This window comes from Microtus pennsylvanicus, chromosome 7 (genome assembly GCF_037038515.1).
Source record: "Microtus pennsylvanicus isolate mMicPen1 chromosome 7, mMicPen1.hap1, whole genome shotgun sequence".
NCBI lineage: Eukaryota > Metazoa > Chordata > Mammalia > Rodentia > Cricetidae > Microtus > Microtus pennsylvanicus.
The window spans coordinates 105,915,110-105,941,888 of record NC_134585.1 but is presented as its reverse complement, the minus strand read 5'-3'; the positions used below and the strand labels follow the sequence as shown (position 1 = coordinate 105,941,888).

Below are 26,779 nucleotides of genomic sequence, written 5' to 3'. Positions count from 1 at the left end.
AGCAGTAGAAATCCCAAGATATCATGTGAGCACCATATACATTCTGCTTAATGGAAACCACTAACCCGAAGCATTAATTTGAGATATTTCTTGTAGCATTTCTCCCCTCTTTATCTTTTCTTCCATTCATTTCGTTTTTAGCAAATTGTGTAGTGTAGGTGTTTTCCTGTGCTGGCAGCTGCTCTCAAATAACCACTCAGAGTCTTAATTATAAATGCTTGGCCAATGGCTCAGGCTTGACACTAGCTAACTCTTACATTTTCAGTTAACCCATATTTTTATCTACACTTTGTGACCTTTTCTCAGGACAGCATGCCCTTCTTTCTCCTCTCTGTCTCTGCTGGTAACTCCTGACTCCACCCTTCTTTCTCCCATCATTCTGTTTGTCTCTTCTGCCTAACCTTATTCTGTTCAGCTATTGGCCAGTCAGCTCCTTTATTAAACTAATCCCTATGACATATTTACAGTATACAGAAGATCATTCTACAGCAGGATATAGATGAAATAATCTTATAGCCATAACTTTCTTAGGACTAAATGATCAATACATTTTGAATGTTATTATCACCATTAATATTACTATATTTTTATAACTAACATCTATTTTATCTCCATGTAAATATTTCACATATTATAGAAATGTTTACTCCTATTTATCTGTTTAGCAAATGTTTTTCCTTGTGGATCTCAGCGCAAGCTGTCTTCCTTTCTGAAGGCTCTCTGGAGAGGCTCAGCACTCTCACTTCATTTACTGTCTCACACTTGAATTTCTCGCATTATTTTACCTAACATACTACCCGTGGTTATGTGAGTCAGCTTTACTAGTCTATAAGTTGCTTCAGACCAGAGACCGTAGCTTTTTGTCTTTTTATTACCAGTGGTGTATTGTGTGCAGTATGTGTGTGTGGTGTGTGATGTGCGGTGTGCTCAACATGCAGTGTGTGGTGTACAGTGTGCAGTGTGGCAAATTTGCACTGTGCAGCATATGGTGTGAGCAATGTAAGGTGTGTGTGGTGTTCAGTGTGTGCTGTGCAGTGTGATCTAGTTTTCAGCTCATAGCATTTATTTTCAAATTCAATAAATAATAAGTTTGAGATATGTAATCTATTAAAGGCCAATATTTCATACTTTATGCTAGACATTTGATGATACAAAGATGAATAATATATGGTCAGTGTGGTAAGAGTCTTCTGGGAATATACAGTTTTTGTAACATACTGTTTTTGAAAGATTTATTTATATTTACATGTATAAATCTTTTATGTGCATTTATGTTAAGTGTACTGTGTTTGTATCTGGTGCCTGTGGAGTCCAGAGAGGATGCTAGATCCCTTGGAACTGGAGTTACAGGAGGTTGAAAGTAACCATGTGGGTGCTAGGTACTGAACCCAGGTCCCTGGAAGAGCAGCAAGTGTTCTTAACTGCTGGGTCATCTATCCAGTCCTATAATGTTAACTTTTTTATTTTAAAAAGCTTAAGGACGAAGCTGGGCAGTGGTGGCACACACCTTTATTCCCAGCACTCAGGAGGCATAGACAGGCGAATCTCTGTGAGTTTGAGGCCAGCCTGGTCTACAAGAGCTAGTTCCAGGACAGACTTCAAAGCTACAATGAAACCATGTCTCGAAAAAAAAAAAGTAAGGACTTAGTGAGACTCGAACATACATGCTTACTTCACAAGGCTAGGTCTTAAACCATAATCTGAGGAACATCAGAGTTTCGTGTTTATCACAGATTTTATGTTGTCTCTGATGGCAAAGGCTCTATACCTTTGTATCCTTAAGCCATTGAGGTGTGTGTAATTGAAGTAAATATTTACTAATAAATTTCATATTGATTTGAGATGACATGATGGCTCTTGACTTCAGTACTGCATGAATCTAAAAAAACTGAATAATTGAATGTGTTTAGGCTTACATTAATGACTAAACACTAGGGACTGGACACTTATAATGGAAACCATATAGTGTGAGTGAAATGAACTAATGCTAGCATGGCATAATGGGGTCACATATACTTGTTGCAATGAGTTTCTTCTCTTGTAGACCATTTTTCAGGCTGCAGATTCCAATGCTGATGCAGGACTAGATTTTGAAGAATTTGTACAGTACCTTCAAGACCACGAGAAGAAAATGAAACTGGCATTTAAGAGTCTGGACAGAAATAATGATGGTGTGTGTATGTATTCCCCACAGTTAGCTTGATATGCATAAGTACTAGTGCTAATGAATAATTTTACTAGCCTTTTTAATTTCTTCCTACTGTCAGATCCAATTTATTATTTAGCAATAATTTTTATATTACATAGAATAATATAATTGATGTCTTTGGGTTTCTTTAGCTATGATAAAACACCAGAACCAAAAGCAACTTGAATTTCTTCTTTTTTGTAGGAAATTCTTGAGGTTGCAAATCTCACTGTATAGCCCTTGCTGGCCTGAAACTTGCTATATAGACCAAGCTGGCCTTGAACTGACAGAGATCTTCCTGCCTTTGCTTCCTGAGTGCTGAGTGCCTTGTCCAGCACATTCATATATATAAAACAATTCCTCATGTTGTGCTGACCCCCAACCAGAAATTTATTATTATTATTATTATTTTTTAAATATTTATTTATTATGTATACAATATTCTGTCTGTGCGTATGCCTGCAGGCCAGAAGAGGGCACCAGACCCCATTACAGATGGTTGTGAGCCACCATGTGGTTGCTGGGAATTGAACTCAGGACCTTTGGAAGAGCAAGCAATGCTCTTAACCTCTGAGCCATCTCTCCAGCCCCAGAAATTTATTATTATTATTTTGTCTGGTTTTTTTTTTTTGAGCTTGTCCTGGAACTTGCTTTATAGACCAGACTCCAGGCTGACCTCAAACTCAGAGATCCACCTGCCTCTGTCTCCTGAGGAATGCTGGGATTAAAGGTGTGTGCTACCACTGCTCAGTATAAGATTTATTGTTGCTACATCATAACTGTAATTTTACTGCCAATACGAACTGTAATGTAAATGTCTGTTTTCTTAGGCAGCCGCTGTCAAAGGGTTGTTCAACCACAAAGAGGTCACGGCCCACAGGTTGAGAACATTGCTATAGCCCTTCTTTTCAAGTTTAATTTATTTATTCTTTGAGACAGAGTTTCATTGTGTAGTCCTGGCTGGCCTTGCACTCACTATGTAGATAGAGATCCGCCCGCCTCTGTCTCCTGAATACTGGGATTGAAGGTGTGCTCCACCATACCTACCACATCTGATATCTTATATCTTTAATTAAGATAAGTCCGCTGTATACTCCCTCCAAGACTCAAGGGAACATGGAGGAAGAGAAAAGCAGAAAGAGCAGAAAGGCCGGAGGATGGGGAGATGTGTGGAATGACATGGCTGTTAGGCTCATGAACTCACAATCACTGGTTACCTGCGCAAGAGCTGCTCATGATTGGCCTGTCAGCCTTTCCTAGTGAGGCCCACCCCTCCTTAGGGTCGTTGAGCAGTTATGGTGGCTAGGGGAAGAGGCGTCACTTTTTTCAGTGATGTAATTCTTGATAAGCTGCTCATGACCTCCTACTCATGTCTCACAAACAACCCTAATTAAACTCAGTGGGTCACATGGAAAAAGACATGGAAATAGTGGAGAATTTCTTGGGAAGAGAAAAAAGGTTTCATTGGGAGAGGGGGGTTAGAGAGGGTGTGAAAATTGCTAAAATTTACTATGCACATATATGAAACTGCCAAAGAAGAACAAACTGACAAAAACAACAGAAGGGAGAAAAAGTTTATCTGTTGTACGGTTGAAGGGTACAGTCCATCCTGGTGGGAAGCCTGAGGGTGGGGCTTGAAGCAGCTGGTCGACAGAGATGAATGAATTCCACACACACACACACACACACACACACACACACACACACACACACACACCACACACCACACACACACATCACACACCACACACACATGTATGGATATGTAAGATCCATCTATGGAATGGTGCCACCCACAGTGGGCAAGGGTTCCCTTCTCAATTAATACAGTCAAGATTATCTCCCAGGTATGCCTAAAGGGTGATTCTAGGTTCTGTCAAGTTGACAGTTAACACTGCTATTTAGAGGTCAATTTTTACATTTTGATCAGTTTCTTAATTCCAAATAGACTTTGTTTCTTTCTTTGTTTCTTTTTTTCTTTACATGAACTTGCAGTCACATATGTATAGTTTGGTGTTCAGTGTTCCTTTTAATGTTATATTGTGTTTTCATTTCTTTAGCAAACATAATTTTTAGTGGCTGGGAAATATTCCAGTTGTGTGGCTGTCCTGGAAGGAATGAAGATATTCTAGAGACACCATGTCCCTACTCCCTTTGGTTATCAGATTGTGGAAATAATGAATCTCAGGACACAGGGTTTTCCAAAGGAGTGTTCTGCTGGGAGAAGGAAAAGACTGGCTCGTTGGTTCCCCCAGAAGGAACCTGGAAAGAGACTTCACACAGTTTCAACAGCCTTTCATGTTTATAAAAGAGAGGTGGAGCTGGGACCTGAGGATGGGTGACCTTGACCAGGACTGTTTCCTTCCTCAGACCTCTGGTGCTTTGTTTAAACCTGAACCATGTGTAAAGATGGACCTAGTGGGTGGTGGATCACTGGGCCTTCTTGTTCTTCCTAATATGGTCATACTTAAGTACCCCCTTTTTTCTGGTTTTCACCATTGTATCTTTTTGTTTTCTTATTTTAATTTATCTTTACTTTTTATGTGTACATATGTGTGCTTGTGTGGATATAAGTGTGTCTGTTCATGGGTACAGGTGCCCATGGAGGGCAGATGCTTCAGATCCCTGGAGCTAGAGTTCCAGGCAATTGTGAACAGCCTGACATGGGTCCCCTGTAAGAGCTGTATACACTCTTAATTGTTGAGTCATCTCTCCAACCTCATTTTGTTTTTAATTATCTTACTGAGGACAAGTGGCCCAGTGTGACTTACTAGCCTGGCTGTGACCCTAACAACTCTGGTAACAGGATGTGGATCATCCAGTCATTCTCATATTGTTATTTTTGATCATTTATAAACAGTAGTGCAGTCATTATCTATATAGGTTTTCAGACCTAGTTATATTCTGGTTAATTACAGCTGGTCATTTGCTGGCCTAAGATAGATAAACTCTAGTGTTGTTGTGGAATTTTATTCTGTTCTTGACTGCTATCACCATGATCATTTGTGAAGCTGAAAACCCTCAGATAATTAGTGAGGTTAAAATGCTTTTAGGAAAATATAGTATTTCTATTGTCCCTGTTATGATTAATCTTGGTTACCAACTTGAATTTTAATCTGCTAAGAGACATGCCTCTGGACAAGTCTGCGAGGGGACTTTTTGGAAGGATTAACTGTGGGAGTGATGTGTATGCGGTAGTATATGGGTTGGGTTGGTGATGGTAGAAGGCTTGGGGGGATACACTCCCTAGAGGGGGCAGCACTCTTCAGCAGTGTTCAAAGTATAAAGAGTCTGAGTAAAGGAAGTTCTATTTTTTTTTTTGCCTGTGAATTCATCTACTCTTGTTGTTACTGCTACTACCATCTTTTGCTGACATTGGAACACAACATTTGGTTTTAATGAGAATGACCCCTCTAAAGTACATATATGTAAAAAACCTGGTCCCCAGATGGTGGAAGTGTTTGGGAAGGATTAAGAGGTGCAGCCTAGTGAGAGAAGGTGTCTGGTGGTGGGCTTGAGTTTTCAAAAGACTTGCTTCATTCCCAGTGTGGCTTTCTGCCTCTTACTCGTGGATCAAGATGTGAGCTCTCAGATGTTCCTGCCGCCATGCTTTTGCTCCACCATCATGGACACTAACTGTCTGAAACCACATGCCTTATTAAACACTTTCTTTTGTAAGTTGCCTCAGTCATGGTGCTTTATTGCAGCAATAGAAAAAGTAAGGCAGCCCTTAAAACTGAACTGAAGACAGTTCAGACTCTGGGAATTTTCTAGCCCTAAGATGAGACTGATGAGCTATTCAGCCTCGTGGACTGAACACCTATGAAATTTTAAGCCTCTCCACCATACAGATAACCATTGTTGGACTACCCAACTTGCACAGACCAGTGTAATAAATGTTCATTTAATAAGTTTTGTTCATTTAGAGAACCTTGACTAATACGTCTGTTAATAAACCTTGGTAGTTGAAAATGCTCCTGAGGTAAAATAAATTTGACACCAAGAAGAAATTCTCAAGTTGATATATTAGTATCATGCTCTAAGTCTTGATAAGTCAAACTGGAATATTACAAATTAGCCCCCAAAGACCTTCAGAGATACCATTCTAGAAGCATTACTACTTGCCCTACTGCTTTTGAGGGTGAACTGTTACAGGGAACTGTGGGTGGGATCAACCCTTTCTGTCCTGAGTTGGTTTTTGATCATGATGCTTCATTATAGCAATAGTAACTCTAGTGAGGATGGTGGTTTACGTAGCAGATTATCAATCTAAAAAATCTAACAGATGAGCATAGTATTTGCAATTTGTTAAGTAAGGATTAGAGTTTATCATTTGAAGAAACTTCAGTTTGTATGCCAGTAAAATGCCTTGTTTGGGTCTTGGGAAATTTTATTTTTATGAAGAAAAATTGTGACTCTGTATGAAAAATGTCTTTGTTGGTGGATTAAATAATACCTCACATGTATATAGTTTCTCATGTATTATACAAATGAAAAGTATGAGTAGATTACTGGTAGCATTTTTGCTGTGCAAGAATGTTCTTGTATACTGTTAAATTTGTCACTTATATTGGTTTAATAAAATGCTGATTGGCTAGTAGCCAGGCAGGAAGTATAGGTGGGGCAAAGACTAATAAAATTATGGGAAGAGGAAAGGCAGAGGCAGTTACCAGCCAGACACAAATGAAGCAAGATGAGAATGCCTTACTGAAAAAAGGTATTGAGCAACACGACATAGACAAGACAACCAAAACAAGAATTATGGGTTAATTTAAGTTGTAAGAGTTAGTTAATAATAAACCTGAGCTAATAGGCCAAACAATTTATAATTAATATAAGCCTCTGCTTGTTTCTTTGGGACTGAATGGCTGCCGGACTGGGGTAGGAGGACAGAAACTTGTGTCTACAGATTTTGATGTTGTTGATATAAAGAATGATACATATATTCAAGAATTATTAGGGCCAGTGAGATGACTCTGTGAGAAAGGTGCTTGCTGTGCAAACCTGACAACCTGAATTTGACCCATGATTCCACAGTAGAAGAAGAAAACTGATTCTTGAACATTGTCTTTTGGTCTCCACATATATGCCGTGGCACTTGGACATGCCTATGAACCTCAACATTGACCAACATGGCACAGTAGCCCTAAGGGTGCAGTAGTGACACACAGACCTTGGCAGTAACCAACAGCTCTCTTATTGGACATATGCCCGCTCAACATGAGGGAGATCATGGCTGGTACTGAGACCCTAGCCAATTACACAGGGCTAGTGAAGTCATGGATCTTGGAGAACCTGCAACTGCTGCTTACTAAACCAGCATGATCCCTAACAACATTATAAATATTTGTCCTTATACCCACAGAGAAGTGTAGTCTTCATTCCTCATCAAGGAAATTTCTCTTTGCAACAGATGGAGACCATTACTGAAGATCACAACTGATCAAAATGCAGAGCTGGGAGTCAAGTCCCAAGTGATATCATCTACAAAACAACGTCTGCACCTAAGGTTCAGGGATCATTGCTGAATCAGAGGGGGCAGAAAGTTACACCTATGAAGTCTCAACATGGCTGCCTAAACAAGACCTGAAAAAGGACGACAGCAGTTTTATACCAATGTGGAAAGAGGAAAGCTCAAGAAACTTCTACCTTAGACAAAGAGCAACAGGCAACTAAGGAATTCGGAGAGCTAGACAAATAGTCTTCCCCAGAGAAGGGCATACCAATTGGTTATTCAGGAACAAATGTTTAGCCTTAAAACATACACATACATTTTTAGCTCCTTTATCGAAAATGAGGTGTTCATAGGTTTGTGGGATAAAGTCCGGGTCTTCTATACGATTCCATTGGTCGACTTCTCTGTTTTTATGCCAGTACCACCCTGTTTTCATTACTGTAGCTCGGTAATAGAGTTTGAAGTCAGGGATGGTAATGCCTCCAGAAGATCCTTTATTGTATAGGATTGTTTTGGCTATCCTGGGTTTTTTGTTTTTCCATATAAAGTTGATTATTGTCCTCTCCAGATCTGTGAAGAATTTTGATGGGATCTTGATGGGGATTGCATTGAATCTATAAATTGCCTTTGGTAGAATTGCCATTTTTACTATGTTGATCCTCCCAATCCAAGAGCAAGGGATGTCCATCCATTTTTTGGTATCCTCTTCAATTTCTTTCTTCAATGCCTTAAAGTTCTTGTCAAATAGATCTTTCACTTCCTTGGTTAGATTTACCCCAAGATATTTTATGCTGTTTGTGGCTATCGTGAATGGAGAAGCTTCTCTGATTTCCCTCTCTAAAAAAAAAAAAAAAAAAAAAAACATACACATACAGGTAACACTATGTGAACTAATGAGGCTGTATTTATATATTTAAGAATACATGCATATGTAAATTTATAGACATATACATACACAAATATATATTTATTATAACAATTAAAAAGAGGCCATATATTTGTGAGAAAGCAGGGGAGCGTATATGGGAGAGGTTGGAGGGAGGAAAAGGAAGGGAGAAATGATATAATTGTATTGCAATATTAAAATAGAAAGAGATATAATAAAAGTAAAAGAATCTGATTTTACTTTGGAAAATAATATGTGTTATATTTGTGTTCTATAGTTTGAGGAGAATATGGAATTTTTAATTTTCCCTTCACAGCTACTAGCAATGTGAAAATGAATTGCATATTAGGCATATTGTATACACACACACATATGACACCCATACATATACCTTGGTAAAACCAACAGCTCTCTTATTGGACTTAAGGCCTACTTAACAAGAGGGACAATTTAAATTATATATATATATATATATATATATATATGTATACATATATACACTTATTTATATACTTAATTACATATTATATATATAACTAAACTCTCTATATATACATACACATATTATTTGAGTTATTTAGCACAGTACATGTTTCTGTTAAAAGAGCTTGTTTCTATAAGGATCTTTTAAAATATTACTTTATAAATAATTATTTATTCTTGTCCCCGGAGTCAGGTCTTCAGCACCAACTTTTCTGTCCTTCATTTCAGTTCAAATAGGTGCAAGAGTCAAATGTGTTATGATATGTAATGTAGTCTTTGGGGCAGATGTGGTTTGGCGTTTAGAGTAACGCACTGCGCCTGGGATATGTGATGTCCCAAGTGATGTCTGTGCCACGAGCTAGTATGACAGTTATGACTATCAATGTTTTCTTCCTGAAACATGAATGTTCACACTTAATGAGATAAATCACTAAGTAGAACTTGTCTCAATTTAAAGAGACTTTTCTACCAAATGTAATCTTGGTGCCAACCTTTTGTAGTTTTTAGGCTTCGAGTTAAGGGTATGAGAGTAAAGATCCACCAAACTCAGGCTTCTAAATCAAAAACAGCTGCATTCTAAGGATATTTTGCTTTTGCCATCTTTTCAGATACTTAACCTGGTCTCTCTCACTTTTTCAAGGAGTTATAGACGCTTCAGAAATAGTCGCTGCGGTGCAGTCCTTGGGGATCTACATTTCTCTCTCTCAGGCAAAGGACATCCTGAAAAGGTATTGCTATACATGTGACATTTCAAGCTCCTTCTCTCATTTTATAGGGACAGTTTAAAATCAAATGAGTTTACTTTTATGAGATGATTGAACATGTGTTTCTTTAGTCTGTATGTGTGGTATATTGTTTAGTTTTCTCTACATTAATTCATCTGCTTTCATTCTTGTGGTAAACACATTGAATTTTTCTCTCATGGGGGTCTGTGGAGGGTACCCCAGTTGGCAAAGTGCTTGTTGTGAGGCATGGGACTTAAGTTCGATCCCAGCATCCACATAAAGTCTAGGTATGGTGACATGCTTGAGAGTGTGGAGACAAATTAATTCCTGTACCTCTTAGCCAGCCAGCCCAGCCTAGCCAACAAGTCCCATGGCCTGGTGTGTGGGTGTGTATGTGTGTGTTGTGTGTGTGTGTGTACTTGACAAAAGCTAAAGTTATCTGGGAAGAGGAGCCTCCACTGAGAAAGTACCTCCATCAGATTGTCTATAGGTAGGTCCCTGGGGACATTTCCTTGATTAATGATTAATGAGGGAGGGGTCAGCCTATTCAGGGGGTACCACCCCTGGGCAAGGTAGTTCTGGGTTATGTAAGAAACCAATGATCAAACCATGGTTTGTAGGTCAGTAAGCCAGTGTTCCTCCACGGCCTCTGCTTCAGTTCCCCACTCCATGTTCCTGTCCTTGAGTTGAGTTCCCTATATGATGGGCTATAAACTGTGTGATGAAATAACCCTTTTCTCCTCCAGTTGCTTTTGATCATGGCCTTATAACAGCAATAGATACCAAACCAAGATGCCCCAGATCTCAGTGAGGGATTCTATTTTAACACAAAGAAAGAAAGAAAAAGAAAAATGCCAATGAGGTAGATGACCCCTGAGGAATGACATCAGAGGTTGGCCTCTGGCCTTCAGATGCACATGAATTGAATGCTCATGCTCTCTCTCTCTCTCTCTCTCTCTCTCTCTCTCTCTCTCTCTCTCTTTCTCTCTCTCTCTCTCTCTCTCTCTCACACACACACACACACACACACTTTGATGCATGAAATCTGCTAAAATTTGTTCATAATTTTTGCAATTGTTTTCATAAGAGAGATAGTCCAGATCAGCCTTTCTTTGCTGACTCTCTTAATTTCACCTTTTTAGGTTATATTGACTGGAATGAGTTGGGGGTGTTTTTTGTCAAGCATAAAATAGAATTGAATTACTGTCCTAGTTAACTTTCCTGTTGCAGTGAGAGAATAGCTTGACAAAAGCAACTTAAAGGATTCCAGCAACCAATCACATTATATCCACAGTCAGGAGCAGAGAGCCATGAACTAATTCATTCATGCTTGTACTCAGCTCTCGGATCACTTGCCCAAGAATGGAGCTGCTCACAATGGGCAGGTCTTCCCACATCAATAGTCAAGATAATCCCTCCCAGACTTCTCAGAGGTTAACCTTATCCCAGACCGTCCCTCACAGGTGTGCCCGGAGGCTTGTCTCCTAGGTTGACAATTAATTGACAATTAATATTAATCATTACAGTTATTTATTTCTTAAAGGATTAAAAGAACTTACACAAAACTAGTTGAGCCTTGTGTTTTCTGTGTGGGAGGATTCTAATTAAATGTCATTAACATTAATAGAACCAACCATTCATACTTTCTAATCCTTCTTGAGTCAATTTTAAAAGTTGTGTTTTTAAAGCTGTATTTGTGTGTGTGTCCTGTGAAAATCAATGTACAAATTCAGCCCAATACCTGTGAAAAATACCGAATCCCATTTTCCATAGAAAGAAAAGCATATTAAAGTTTATGTAGAAGCACAAAAGACCCTGGGTAGCCAAAGCAATACTGGGCAAAAAGAACAGTGCTGGAGGTATCACTGTACCTAATTTCAAATTATAATACAGAGCCATAGTAATAAAAACAGCATGGCACTGGCACCAAAACACACAGGAGATCAACAAAATAGAACAGGGGACCTAGATATAAGTCCAGGCAGGTACAGCCATTTTTTTTTGACAAAGAAGCCAAAGTACACATTAGAGAGAAGACAGCCTGTTTGGGTGTTGGGCAAACTGGATGTGCTGAGAATGAAACCAGTTCCTTCTCTCTCACCCCGCACAATAATGAACTCCAAGTGGATCAAAGACCTTCTGAGACTGCTGGAGGAGAAAGCAGGGAAAGCACTCCAAGATAGAAGCGTAGGTAAAGACTTTGTAAATGGGACTCCAGGTGCTCAGTAAGCAAGGGCAGCGATCTACAATGAGACCATATGTAATGAACAGGCAAAGAGAAGAGATAAGCCAGAGGAGAATTGGAGAAAATCTTTGCCAACTGTACTCCAACCAAGGATTAAGATTCAAAAATGTATAGAGCTCAAACCATTAAACAATAAAACAAAGAACCCAATCAAACACTGTGGGGTTGGGGAGATGGCTCAGTGGGGACAGTGCCTGCTGCATGTCCTCAGAACTTGTGTGAAGCTAGTGGAATGGCTCAAGTCTGTAATCTAGTAGCAGGGTGGACAGTCAGCTCTTGGGTGTTTGCTGCCCACAATCTAGCTGAGACACTGAGCTTCAGGGCTAGAGTCTGTCTTAAAAAGTAAGCTGGAGGCTGGACTGAGGAAAGGCATTCTAGGTCAGCTGTAGGTCTCCACACATGCTGCACAGAAGAGCTCACCTGCACACACATGCTTGTGAGATCACGGGCCTCTGGTGAAGCTGCTGTTGTTTTGCTAAATGGGTATGATGTGTCTATCAGATCGCCTTTAGGTAACTGGTTTATGTCTAGCAAAGGGTTACTATTTCTGTCAGCTTTTGTCAGAGAAGCTTCTTTTTGCAGTGGTCAAAGGTAACTATCAAAGTGCTAGGAATAAGTGAGTGTTGGGTGCTCAGCCATAATTGGGACATCAATATCACCCCCTAAAAGGCCCAGGTAGCATCACGATAGAAGAAGAATGTAAGAGCCAGAGGAAGATGGGGAGAAGTTGTGTGGAACATGACTTAGGGCATGGTGTGGTCTGCACTTCTAACTTAGAGAATCCGTGATTCCCTACAAGATTGCACCATTTTAGGCTCATCAGGATCTTGGGGCCCCACCCCTGACGGTTTATACAAAGTTTCTGGTTGACAGGGAAGGGGAAGACCTTTTCTTCAGTGGTACAGCCCCTGTAAGGTGCCCATGCTCCATTAAACAAATCCTCACCCATGTTCCTGTAAGCAAACCTAATTAAGCACATTAGGTCTCTCTCCCCCCCCCCCCCTCACACACACACACACATGAACACTACACACACGACATGGAAGTGTAAGTTCCTCATTGGGAGGAAATCAGGAAGTTGGGAGGGGAACAAGAAAGTATAAAGGGGAAGTGAATTATGATCCAAAGACATGTACATGTATGTAAATTTCATAATGAAACCCATTATTATGAATAATTATGTACCAATAATAAATATATAAGAAGCATATAAATAAATAAATAAATAATATTTCCAGGAATTTATTAGTTTCACCTAAGTTTTCAAATATATTGACATGTTTGTTCATTGTCCTCTTTTTTTCTACAACTGAGATTTTATTGATTGAGGAACATTGCACAGACCAGACATTTCAGTTCTTAACACATGAGCCCCAACTCTGAAGTCATACACTGTGTTCATGTGCCCCAAACTCTGAAGAGCCATGTGCGTTTCTTTATGAACAGTTCAGTGATGTTCCAGCCTCAAACGTAAGATTTCCCATAACAAGGCAAATGCTCAGCATCTTCATTTCCACCAACTCACAGTTTTATATTATATGCGGCACATATTAAAAAAATCTCCATCTTGCAGAGCAACAGTTAGGAAAATGAACTGCCATTACCAGAGATGCTGTGGTCCTGACTGGGCCGTGAGTGACTAGTGGATTTCTAGGAAACGGTTCTGCTAGAAACGTGAGACCGGATGTAACTGAAACTGTCTCAGACATAAATGCACAGCCGAAACTCCCAATTGCAGTTTAGTATGCTTGGCATTGTAGGATGTAAAGCTAGCCCCTCCATGGGATGTTAACTGTCCCCGAGACTGTCACAGCCTCTCCTGATTCAGTACCCCGCTATCTTCTGTTGTAACAAAAAATAAACAACCCTGGAATGATTTCACCTCATAAAATATCATTTATGCTTACAAAAATGGGCTGATGTGGATCTCCCCCTTCCATTTAAAAATGTTGCCAGAGCTTCTAAAAAACTCACATTTGCTAAATAGTTGATAACAAAATATTCCTCTGGATTGAACAAGAAGAGAGGTGGGGATGTGTGTATGTATGTATGTATTATGTATGTGTGTATGTATGTGTGTGTATGTATGTATGTGTGTATGTATGTATGTGTGTATGTGTGTATGTATGTATGTATGTATGTGTGTGTATGTATGTATGTGTGTATGTATGCATGTGTGTATGTATGTGTGTATGTATGTATGTATGTGTGTATGTGTGTATGTGTGTATGTATATATGTGTATGGCACACGTGGCACCTGTGCATGTGGAGGTCCAAAGGAAACCTGCAGGAGTCTCTGTTGTACTTATGAGCTGTCACATGCATTTTTTGCTTACCATTATAAGTTAAATTTGCTTTAAGTAGTGTATGTGCTTTTTATTTGTGGTTTTCATTGTTAGTACAAATTGCTGCATTATATCATTAGTTCATCAATTTCCAGATTTCTGATATTGTAAGATTAGTTTTCGGTTTTGGTGGTAGCACCGGGTATTACACCTGTGACCTCACACATGTTGGGCAAACTCTCCCACCGCACTGTACCCAGGAACAAAAGTGCTATTGCAAGTGCCTTTTGTATGTTCTGCAAGAACTGGTGTGCCGACTGACGCTCTCACTCCTCCCTTCTTCCTAAGATAGCACAGCCACAGACTTGCCAGCAAGCACACAACCCTCAGCACTTTTCTTTTGGTTTGTTTGAGATGAGGTCTGGGTAGCCAGGCTGCCCTGGAACTCACTCTGTAGCTCAGAATGGCCCTTGAAACCATTGCTCTGTCTCAGCCTCAAGAACGCTGGAACTGCCAGTAGGAGCCACCGCAATCATTTTATGGTCAGGCCAATGGAGTCGTTGGGGCTTAGTTTTTGGCCAGTGATACAAAGGGGCGCATATATACAGAATTCCACTGTGAGTTCCTGCTCCCTGGGAGCTCTGAGTTGCACATCTGTTTGGTTCTACCCATCCATTCTCTACGTAGGCTCCTACTTCTCTGCATACTACTGCCTGGCACCTATCCCCAGCCAGAAACCAGTTTGGTGGGCGCTTGGCTCATCTGTTTCCCTTTTCTACACAGGACCCAGTTCTGCCCACTGTGCCTGCGGACACTCATTTCCTGCATCTTGTCAGAGCATGAATGCTCACAGAGGTTTTGCTGGTGCTGGACATTAGACAAAGCTACTTGTCAGGAGAATGAATTTTTTATTTTTACAAAATTTCCATTTAGAAAAATATCACTAAATTTCCCCCCACCTCACTCTACATTTTGCCCAGACACACTTAAAAAACATTTTGAAGATGAAGTTTTAATTTTTGTTATTGTGTGTGTGCAGACACACGTGTGCTGTGACACCTGTGTGGAGGGTGGAAGCCAACTCTCAGGAGTAGCCTCTCTCCTCCCACTGTGGGTTCCAAAGTGCGCTTTCCCCATTGAGCCATCCTCTCTGGAGACGCTTGAAGGCCAAGGGAACACTGAGTTTTAAATGGTGAAAATGGAGTACTAGGTATAAAAAATGAGCTTGTGTAGAAAAGCTTACTTTAAAGTTGATTTGAAAGCCAACAAGGAAAAAGAGGGATAAAGGCAAAAATAATCCTAGTAGATCCAAAAGATACAAGGTTATTCGGTCAGATTTATTGACTTAGTCATTCGATTGCTCAGTACTAGAGATATGCATATGGCTTTAAAATAATCTTTCTATCCAAGAAATATGAGGAAAATCTGAGAATTACATTCAAATAAACAAAAACAATATATAGTGGATTTTAGTGGAGGAGCAGTCTACAAAGCCTCTGCACTCGTGTGTGTGTGTGTGTGTGTGTGTGTGTGTGTGTGTGTGTGTGCTCTCCTGCTTATGTGTATATGTGCATGTGGAAGCCAGCCAGGTGCTGTTCCACAATGTTTCACAAGTTCCATCCACCTTTTTGTTTGTTTGCTTGTCTTTTGTTTTTGTTTACTTTTTGTTGAGATGGGAGTCTCCCAGTGGCTAGAACATTCTGGGTATGCAAGGCTGGCACACCTGGCTTGTTTTTGCATGGGTTCTGGGGACTGACTTTAGCTCTTGTGGTTGCAAGGCAAGCATTTTATATGCTGGGATGGCTCTCTAGCCCCTGATTATCAGTGCTCTTTGGGAATAGACAATTGTCAAAAACAAGAAAAGCCTGAAAACTGCTATAATCAAGAGGAGCTTACGGAGGAATGATAACTTGATAGAGTGTTATATCTCAGTGTGATACTGAGGCTAGAAGAACACTAGTTTAAAATGAAGGGCATCTGAATGAAGTATAAAATGTAGTTATAAATATTGTGCCAGGCATTAGTCATGAGTTAAAATAAACTACAATCGTGTAAGTGTAGCTAATAGAAGAGCATAGGGGTGGGGATACAGAGAGCGGTCTGTATTATCTTCTCAATTTTTCTTAAAGTCGGACATTGCTCTAAAAGGCAGTCTGTTCCTTAAAAAGGGAAAAGGAAAACACGTTGACATTGATAGAACCCCAAGGAATGACTTCAATAACAAACAGCCCAGGAGCGTTTGGGTACTGAGGAGCGGTGCTGCTGTAAGCCCTCTAAACCCATTTAAAATTGTGTTTCAGCATGGACAGCAACGGGTCAATGACAGTGGACTGGGATGAATGGAGAGACTTCTTCTTCCTCCACCCTGCAAAAAATATCAGCGAGATCATTCGTTTCTGGAAGCGTTCCACTGTAAGGTTACTCTGTTTTATTGTTTTTACTGTCATTTAAATGTTGTAGTTGTAAATATCATTACATAATCCCCATGATAGTTTTAGTCTCAATGACTAAAGATGTGTTATTTACTTTTAATGGTATTCTACTCATTTAGTAAGGGATGTTAGTATTTTATGTGCAAACACAGAAGCCATAATTTGCTTGTGTTACAATAGTGTTAATACATGTAGTTGCTTCATCCTAGAAAAGGGAAAAATATCTGTTTTCCTTTCTTTTTTACACAGAAATAGATTGCCTTTTAGAGCAATGTCCGACTTTAAGAGAAATTGAGAGGATAATATGGACCGCTCTCTGTATCCCCACCCCTATGCTCTCCTATTATTCATATGCTCAAGTGGGTCATTCGGCATGGGGAATATAAAATTACATATTAAGATTTCAGAATTTAGAATAAAAAAGGAACAAATATACAAACTGTCTGCTCTTTTAATTAATTGTTTGTTTTTTTTAAAGAAAACAAACTATCTTTTTTTCATTTTACATACCAATCCCAGTTCCCCCTCCCTCCCCCTCCTCCCATTCTCTCCACCTCCCCAATCCACCCCATCCACTCCTCAGAGAGTGTAAGGCACATTGCTTTGGAGAAGGTCTAAGGCCCTCCCTACTATATCTAGGCTGAGCAAGGTATCCATCCAAAGAGAATGGGTTTCCAAAAAGCCAGTACAAGCAGTAGGGATAAATCCTATTGCTGCTGCTAGTGGTCCTACAGTCTGCCCAGCTCTACAACTGTCACCCACATTCAGAGGGACTAGCTTGGTCCTATGCTGGTTCCTTCCCTGTCCGGCTGGAGTCGGTGAGCTCCCATTAGCTCAGGTAAACTGTTCTAGTGGATGATCCCTTCATGGTCTTGATCTCTTTGCTCATATTCTTACTCCTCCCACTCTTTAACTGGACCTTGGGAGCTCAGCCCAGTGCTCCACTGTGGGTTTCTGCCTCTGTTTCCATCAGTTGCTGGACAAAGGTTCTATGGTGACATTTAAGATAGTCATCAATCTGATTACAGGGCAAGGGCAGTTTGGGCATCCTCTTTTCTATTGCTTAGGGTCTTAGCTGGGATCATCCTTGTGGATTCCTGGAAATTTCTTTAGTGTCAGGTTTCTTGTTAGCCCCACAATGGCTCCTCAGTCAAAATATCTCTTGAGTTGCTCTCATCTCTGTTCTTTCTCCATCTCGACTATACTATTCTCTCAAGTTCTCCTACCCTCTTCCCTTCTCCCCTCTTCTTACCCTTCCAATCTCTCTTCTCCCCTCAACCCCATGCTCCCAATTTTGTCAGGCAATCTTGTCTATTTCCCCTTTCCAGGTGGATTTATATATGTTTTTCTTAGGGTTCACCTTGTTACTTAGCTTCTCTAGGATCATGGACTATAGGCTTGTTATCCTTTACTTTACAGCTAGTATCCACTTAGGAGTGAGTACGTATATACCATGCTCATCTCTCTGGGTCTGGGTTAACTCACTCAGGATATTTTTTCTAATTTCATCCATTTGCATGCAGATTTCAAGATGTCATTGTTTTCCCCTGCTGAGTAGTACTACAGTGTGTAAATGTACCACATTTTCTTTATCCATTCTTTCATTGCGGGGCATCTAGGTTGTTTTCAGGTTCTAGCTATTACAAATAATGCTACTATGAACAACATAGTTGAACAAATGCCCTTGTAGTATGATTGAACATCCTTTGGGTATTTGCCCAAGAGTGGTATTGCTGGGTCCTGAGGTAGGTTGATTCCCAGTTTTCTGGGAAGCCTCCATACTAATTTCTAGAGTGTGTGTACAAGTTTACATTCCCACAAGCAATGGTGGAGTGTTCCCCTTACTCTGCATTCTCTCCAGCATATGCTAACACTGGTGTTTTTGATCTTAGCCATTCTGACTGGTGCAATATGGTATCTCAGAGTCATTTTGATTTGCATTTCCCTGATGGCTAAGGATGTTGAACATTTCCTTACGTGTCTTTCAATCATTTGAGGTTTATGATGTCATCTAGTCCAGAATTTCTCTGTTTAGTTTTTGTCTGGACGACTTGTCTGCTGGTGAGAGTGGAGTATCAAATCCACCCACTACCACTATGTGAGGGTCAGTATGTGATTTAAACTGTAGTCGCATTTCTTTTATGAACTCGGGTGTCCTTGTGTTTCATGCATAGATGTTAAGAATTGCAATGTTCTCTTGGTGTACTTAGCCTTTGAATATGTGGTGTCCTTACCTATATTTCCTGATTTGTTTTGAAGTCTATTGTTGTTGTATTTTCTTTTCCTCTAGCCCCATGTTGGAATGCCAAAATGTTGTTAGATTTTACTCTTTTATTCTTTTGGCTTTTTGGGGGGCCTGCCACCCAGCTCCCAAATAAATCACACATGCACACGGAGTCTTATTCTTTCTTATAAGTGCCTGGCCTTAGCTTTGTTGTAGGAGGTAGCTTGTTTGTTTCCTGGCTGCCCGGCAGCTCAGACCCAAAATAATCACACAGAAACTATATTATTTAAATCACTGCTTGACCAATTAGCTCTAGCTTCTTATTTGCTCTTAATTTAACCCATCTCCATTAATCTGTGCATCACCACGAGGTCATGGCCTACCAGCAAAGTTTCAGCGCGTCTGTCTCTGACAGTGGCTCCATGGCTTCTCCCTGACTCCTCATCCTTTCTCCCAGCATTCAGTTTAGTTTTCCCCACCTAGCTAAGTTCTGTCCTATCAAGGCGGTTTCTTTATTCACCAATGGTATTCACAGCATACAAAAGGGAATCCTGTATCATAGCTTGACTTGTTTCTAACCAGCTTTTCTTAAATTATCCAGTATACCTTTTGCCTCTGGGATTTTTCCTTTCCTTACTTCTGTGTATCTCACTTTCACTCTTCCTCCATGGCTGGCTGGGTGTGTAGCTGGCCCTAACTTTTCCTCCCCTTGTTCTATCTTGATCCTTCTCTCTCTCTCCCATATTTCTCCTCCTACTTTTTCTCTCTGCCTGTCAGCCCTGCCTATCCTTTCTCCTGCCTTGCTTATTGGCTGTTCAGCTCTTTATTAGACCATCAGGTATTTTAGACAGGCAAGGAATTACAGCTTTACAGAGTAAAACAAATACAACATAAAAAATGCAACACATCTTTACATCAGTAAACAATTTTTTCAGAGCATAAGCACATGTAACACACTTTAAAATAATATTCTACAGCAGTCTATTTTGTCAAATATTAAGATGGTGACACCAGCTTGCTTCTTAGATCCATTTGCTTGGAATATATTTTTCCATCATTTTACCCTGAGGTCATGTCTATCCTTGATGCTAAGGTATATTTTTTGGATGCAGCTGAGAGAGGGATCCTATTTGTATCCATTCTGTTAGTCTGTGTGCTTTGCTGGGGAATTGAAGCCATTGATGTTATTTCATTGGTTAATAAAACAAGTGGGCCCTCTCCCTACAACAATGCTAAGGGAAGACTGCTTTTATATTTTATGTATTGAAGAATTTTTTCAACACAACCTAATCAGTCTATGGCTTCCATATTTATTCTTAATCCAGTACCACTTTGCTCAGATATCAAACTTCCATTGATAACTCAATATTCTCAGAGTTAGTATTGAACTGTTTTTGATGCTCATGGCTCTATAGTGTCACCAACCTGGTAAAGTAAACCACCCTTTTTACTTCTCATCTTTTTTTGTTTTTGTTTTTATGTTTGTTTTTCGAGACAAGGTTTCTCTGTAGCTTTGGAGCCTGTCCTGGAACTAGCTCTGTAGACCAGGCTGGCCTCACACTCACAGAGATCTGCCTGCCTCTACCTCTTGAGTGCTGGGATTAAAGGTATGTACTACCACCACCAGGCCACATAATTTACTTTTAAAAGCCCAATTAACTTGAGGGTTTTTTTTTCTGTTTCAAAAGGCTTTATTTCTACTTGGTCCAAGACTTGAGAGGGGCTCCAGGGCGTTACAAAGCTGCCTAGTGGCTTCTTGAGAGGTTCGGGTGAAGGTCCTGAGGCGGGCTGGTGCAGAGCAGAGGTGGGGGCCCCTCGGAAAGAGAGGCCTCCTAGTCATGCTTGAGAGTGAACCGCTCAAAGAGGTACTCGCCCAGAGACGCCTGGGGCCCAGCAGCCAACCTGTGGAGATCAGGTGATTGCCCATCTTCTTGATGACCTTCACCTCCTTATCCAGGAAGTGGTTTTCAAGGAAGTCACAGAGATGAGGATCTGTGCGGGCAGAGCCCAGGGAATGAAGATCCAAGAGGGCCTGGTTCAAGTTCTTTTCCAAAGCCAGGGCAGCTTCCATGGCCTCCTGGGTTTTACCCCACTTATCTTGAGATGGCTTCTGCACATCCTGAAAGAGTGCGCGGCCTCCGCGATCGTTCTGCAATTTGAGGAGATGCTCGGCACCCTTGTGCTTCTCCTCGGCCAATTCGCGGAAGAAGTGGCCTACACCCTCCAGAGCCACATCATCCCGGTCAAAATAGTAGCCCAGCGAGAAGTAGGTGTAGGAGGCCTGCAGGTGCAGGTTGACCAGGCGGTTCACGGCAGCCTCCACTTCGGTGGAATAATTCTGACGAATCTGGGAGGTCATGGTTGAGACGCAGTCTGGAGCTACCCACAAAGAGACGATGCTGGCTGGTCCTGGGAGCAGAAGGCGGCGAGGTGATGGTCCTGGAGGCTGCGGCTGCAGATGAGGAGCGGTGGAAGCTAACAAAGGGAGGCCCTGGGTCTGTTCCATCCAAACACTGTTGAAGCAAGACACAGATCCACGGGATCTCCGAAGGCTGCTCTTGAGTTTTTAATGATCTTTATTTTTCTACATAGATTTTATAGTTTCTTGATTCTGGCTATTTTAAAAATAAAAATTGATTGTGATTTTATTTGTCTTAATGTGGTCTGCTGTAACAAATGAACACCGGCGTGGTAGCTTAAGCAATGTATTTTCATCTCAGCTAGAGCCCTGAGCTAAAGGTGCATACTCTCATAGTCTGGTTTTTAGCAGAATCTTCTTCCTGGTTATAGAGGGATATTTTTTCCCTCACAGGTTGAAAAAAGATGTCTGGTAGTGCATAGGTGTCTTCTTAAGACATACATTTTATTCTTGAGGACCTTAGCTTTAAGATCTAGTTATGTTTCAGTGAACCCCAACTCTATTATCTAATTATCACACTGGGGTTAGGATTTAAGTGTATAAAACGGGGGGGGGGGGCACTAACATTCATCCTATTGCATTCTGCTCTTTAGTTCCAAATTTCACATTGTCACATGCAAAATAAATCCCACTCTTCCCACAGCTTCTGTTCTTAACCTGTTCCAACATCACCTTTAAAGCCCAAACAAAAGTGTTCTCTCAACAGCACCCAAACCGGGTATGGGCTCATGTTTCCAAGCATCCATCAAAGGCTAAGTGTTCTGTTTGGCTCAGATATTGCTTAAAACTAGAGGAATTTCATAGGTAAATCACAGTTTTCTGGGTTCATTAGAACCTGGACTCCAAAGGTGTTTAGGTTTGTGCTCCGTGGTCTATTATTTTGACACCTTCATTTTCTCTCTCTTTCAGTCATCTCTTACTTTCATTTCCTTTTCTAATTGGCTGGTCCGTGACATTAGGTCATCTCTAGATGGATCAACCCAATTTTCTACATGGAATGAAACACTATAAACTCAAAACTTGAGATTTAGTCCTTTCTTCTTTACAAACGACCTAAGAAATGATGGGTATTTCAAACTCTTGAACCCATCATCATTTTCTGCTTTCTAATCAGTAACTATCTAAACCCTTTAAAAAGATGTCAGATCTAGTGTAAGTATGTGTGCTCACACAGTTTTCTCTTTGTACTGGATAGGTTCTGGAAAATGTACTCAGATCGTCAGGCTTGGTGGCCATCATCTTTATCTGTAGAGCCATTTCACTGACCGTCACCCCTTTATTTTATTTTAATTAATTTATTTTATTTTTTGTTTTCTTTTAGTTATTTTATTTTTTTAAACATCTCTTTCTATGCCTACTTATAATCTTCTGGTTCTTAGAATAAGTAATATCTTCAAGCATACCAACATCCCTTTGGGTAATCCTTTCTTAAATAGAAAGATAGTATAATATGAATCCCTCTGAGATCTATAGAAAGATAGTATAATGTGATTGCCTCTGAGATCAGGATTCCTGGATTCAAGCTGGTGCTTTGGGGCTTCTAGTTACCCTGACTATAAGGAATTCTTTTCTTTCATCTTAAATTTATAGTTTTTTATTTTTAAAATGCTTTTTAACTTTTATTAGTTCTTTGATACTTTATGCAATGTGTAGTGATCGTATTTCCCCCTCACTGAACTCTTCCCGTGCCCACTCTGCTTTCCTTAACCACCCACCTCTGTCTCTGCTTTCTTAACCCATCAAGTCCAATTTGCACCTCCAGTGTTTCTGCAGGATTTCCTTAGGACACTTTTATTTGTCGCCATTGTTGTTGTAGTTATTGCTCTGTATTGTCCTTGATTGTATCTTTTCCTATCTCTCTTATTCTAGAAATAAAAATAACAGAGCTCCTTAAATGCTAGAGGCAGAAACCAACTTCTCCATGACTGTCACTAACACAAAGCCCAGGGCCTGTCTTGTTGACACTTACTTCAGCAATGTTTATTGAGCACACTTATCTTCAGGAGCTAAGATCTAGGTTTCCAGCAGTACACAAGAGAGACCAGATTGTTGACTTTGTTTGGATTACTTTGTAAAAGAGTAGCCAAGCAATAAACAGAAATAAGCTAATCAATCAAGATCATGCTGTATTAGACAGGAAGCTATTGAGTAAAGAAGAACTCTTTGGGGGCAGAGGAAGATAATTTGAGAAGATTCCCGAAAGAGCATTAATAGAATGAATAAATCCAAGTGGGGAGGCTAAGAAGAACAGTATCTTCTCTGTCACACCAATAGGATAGAATCTAAGTTTAGTTGGCATTCTTCACTGAAACATGGTGCCTTAACACTTTACAGTCTTTGGAAAGCAACATAAATTATGTTGCTAAAGGTAAAATTATTAAATATAAATTCATTGTAATACACATATTTAAAGAGAAAATTGATCCACAAAAGATCACTGAGAAAAGTAAGTCAGAGCATGTAAGATGTTAGTCCTGCCTCCTGACTTATTTATTCAAATTTATTCAGTATTTATTCCTCACCTAGTGTGTGGCAGACGCTGGGTAAGTGGCTCATTCCCCGCTCGCAGATTTACGTTGTTTTCATGGAAGGGATTATTCAAATGGTTTGAGAATTATTTTAAATTAATAGCTAACTTAATGAAAATTTTATTTTAAAACAAAATTTTATTTTATTCAAAATCATCTGAGTCTAAGCATTGAGTGGTAAGCAAATTATCAATCTTCAGTATAGGAGCTGATTTAAAAAACCAAAGTTGAAGTTTTTGGTCTGCATGAAAAGTTTTTCTTGATCTTTGTAGAAAATTAAACTTTTATTTCTCAAGTGTTTACAGTTCACTGTCTAATTCTTTTACTTATCAGATAATTGACATGGGAGAGAGTATAAGTATTCCAGATGAATTCACAGAGCAAGAAAAGAGGTCTGGAGTATGGTGGAAGCGGCTAGTGGCAGCTGGAATAGCAAGTGCGATAACACGGACATGCACGGCACCTCTGGACCGCCTGAAGGTCTTGATGCAGGTACTTCGTGTGCCTTGAAGGGACATGGAGCCCGGGATAACTAAGATGCTAATTTTAAATGTCTGTCAGATTTCATGGTATCTCTCATTGAATTTTATGCTTTTTTGACAATGTAAATTATTTTCTCTTTACTGTTAAAATATCTCTTTATTTTGTTCAAGAGGCTCCTATGGTGTTTGGAAAGATTAATCTTGAATGTCGGTTTTGGATTAAGCTGAGCCTAGCAGATTAGCAGAGCACTCACCCAGGTGGTCTCTCAGGGCATTTGCACAGGATTAACTGAGGAAGAGGAGTCACCTGATGGTGGGCAGCACCAGGGCATAGGCTGGGCCTCTGAGGAAGGGAAGGAAAAGGGGAGTAGCTGGCCAAGCAGACATTACCTCTCTCTGCTCCCTGCCACAGAATGGGAATTCCACTGCTTTGCTGCCATGAATGAAACCTCTGAAGATGTCTTTCTGTGTGTGTGGCTGCTTGCTCATAATGGGAAAACGCTACCTAATACAATACTTGAATTAATTTTAACTTAAAGTAACAATAGATCCACCCTATTAGACTGTTTTTCAGAAGTATAACTAATCTATTCTCTAGTAATTAAAATTCATAATTATAATTCAATACTTGCTGAATTCTTTGCTATAAGAATATAAAAATCAAGAAACAATATAGTGAATTTAAATTTGTAATTAAAATGATATATCTGGGTATTTTATTGCCCCTTGTTGTTTTGGTGATATTAGTAACCTTTGGTGATGAGTTGTAGATAGTTATTATAGTATACTATGATAATCGCATAAAATTGTAATGTTATCTAATTAATAACTTTGCAATTTATTCTTTAATTTTTAAAAATCCACTACTGTGCTTAAATGTTAAATTTATATGCCATTTTTAGAAAGTACAATGTGTTAGGAGGATATTATTTTGGATTATGGGAGCTTTATTTATTCATCCCATATCTATTTAGCAGAATATGTTATGTATTGGGTCTTTAATGGGCATTAAGTACTGTACACAGTTAGATACACTTTTTAACATTAGAGAAATTACAATACATCAGGGAAATATTTAATTAGATAATAAATACTGAAATGCCATTATATAACAACACAGAAAACACACTAGTACTATGGGAATACCAAGGGGGAATAGATACTATTTTATTTTTCCTTATTATTTCTCTGTAGTAAGATTTTATTTGTATTTTAATAAATAATCCTTGCCTAAAGACCAGAACGCAAAACAGCCACACTAGTTCAGCTGTACAGATCAGGCAGTGGTGACACATATCTTTAATCCTAGCAGCCACCCTAGAGGTCAGGTGGTGGGGTGCACACCGCAGGATGAGACAGGAACTCGCTCTCTTTCAGTCTGAAGATTCTATAGAGGTAAGAGCTCTCTACTGGCTTGGCTGCTTTGCTTCTCTGATCTTAGGAACACCGATATCTGTCTCTGGGTTTTTATTATTTGTGCTACATTTCTCATATAGATCTAAAACAATATCTTGGTTAATTTATCCAATAGAAATAAAGGCTTTAGTTTAATCATCTAAGTATGGGGAATATAGTTTAGTACGTGGTAATAGGACAAGTAACCCATTATCCTTCTGCGTCCTTGATTCCATAGCCAGGAAACTAAGTTTGGACAATTGTTAGGAAAGACAGAATTGAAAATGTTCTGTTACACATTAAAGTAGAAAACCCAGTTTCTCCAGTACCTGGGTCTGAAAGAAAATTTTAAAAATTACGTGTAAAGGAAAAAATATGGACATGCGCAGTGCAACACAGAGGAGACATGGTTGATCTGTGACAGAGATGGGAATAGGGCCAAGGGGGAAAATTAAGAAGAAAATGGTCTTGTGTGCTTATTACATGTTAGGTGCTAGAAATGCAAAGACGAAAGAGCATAGTTCTTATTTTCTGAACATTACAGACCTATAACTCTGTGATGATAAGATATTGAAAATAGCAGTTGTCACTTGAGAGGTTTTGCTTCATACACCATGGGAAAGAATATTGTAGGTACACCCAGGGAGGGGTGATTAGATCTCTAAGGCTCATTGGGTTAGGAGGGTGGAAAAGCATGCGGCCACATTTGCAGTGAAAGTGTTTGCTGGACATGGTGGGCTGCTGCACAAGACCTGCCTAAGATCAAGCCAGCCCAAACCATAGCATGGGCGGGCAGGCTCCTACCTCTGAGGAGTCGTTGGCAATTGATGGCTGCTGCGAGGGGAACAGCCAGCTTTCTCCAAGGAAGGGGCCCTGAGAGGAGGTGGTCCTAGACCCATGGGCACACATGCAGCGTCAAGTGGACATGGTGGATTAGAAATCACAGGAAGTTGAGAGGGAAGGTAATCCAGGGAATGGGGAGGAGGAGAAGGGGCTGAAATGATCAGAACACATTATGCATGCATTATTAT

At 40.0% G+C, this 26,779-nt stretch overlaps 1 protein-coding gene across 1 annotated transcript in view; it reads left to right on the top strand.

Annotated features, from left to right (window-relative positions):
• The window catches only part of LOC142853859 (mitochondrial adenyl nucleotide antiporter SLC25A24-like), a 51,468-nt gene that overhangs the window by 8,243 nt on the left and 16,446 nt on the right, over nucleotides 1-26,779 (top strand). The window contains exons 2-5 of the mRNA XM_075979012.1: nucleotides 2,045-2,171; nucleotides 9,653-9,740; nucleotides 16,569-16,680; nucleotides 24,205-24,363. Coding sequence (XP_075835127.1) covers nucleotides 2,045-2,171; nucleotides 9,653-9,740; nucleotides 16,569-16,680; nucleotides 24,205-24,363 — 486 coding nt within the window. The remainder of the gene's footprint in view (nucleotides 1-2,044; nucleotides 2,172-9,652; nucleotides 9,741-16,568; nucleotides 16,681-24,204; nucleotides 24,364-26,779) is intronic.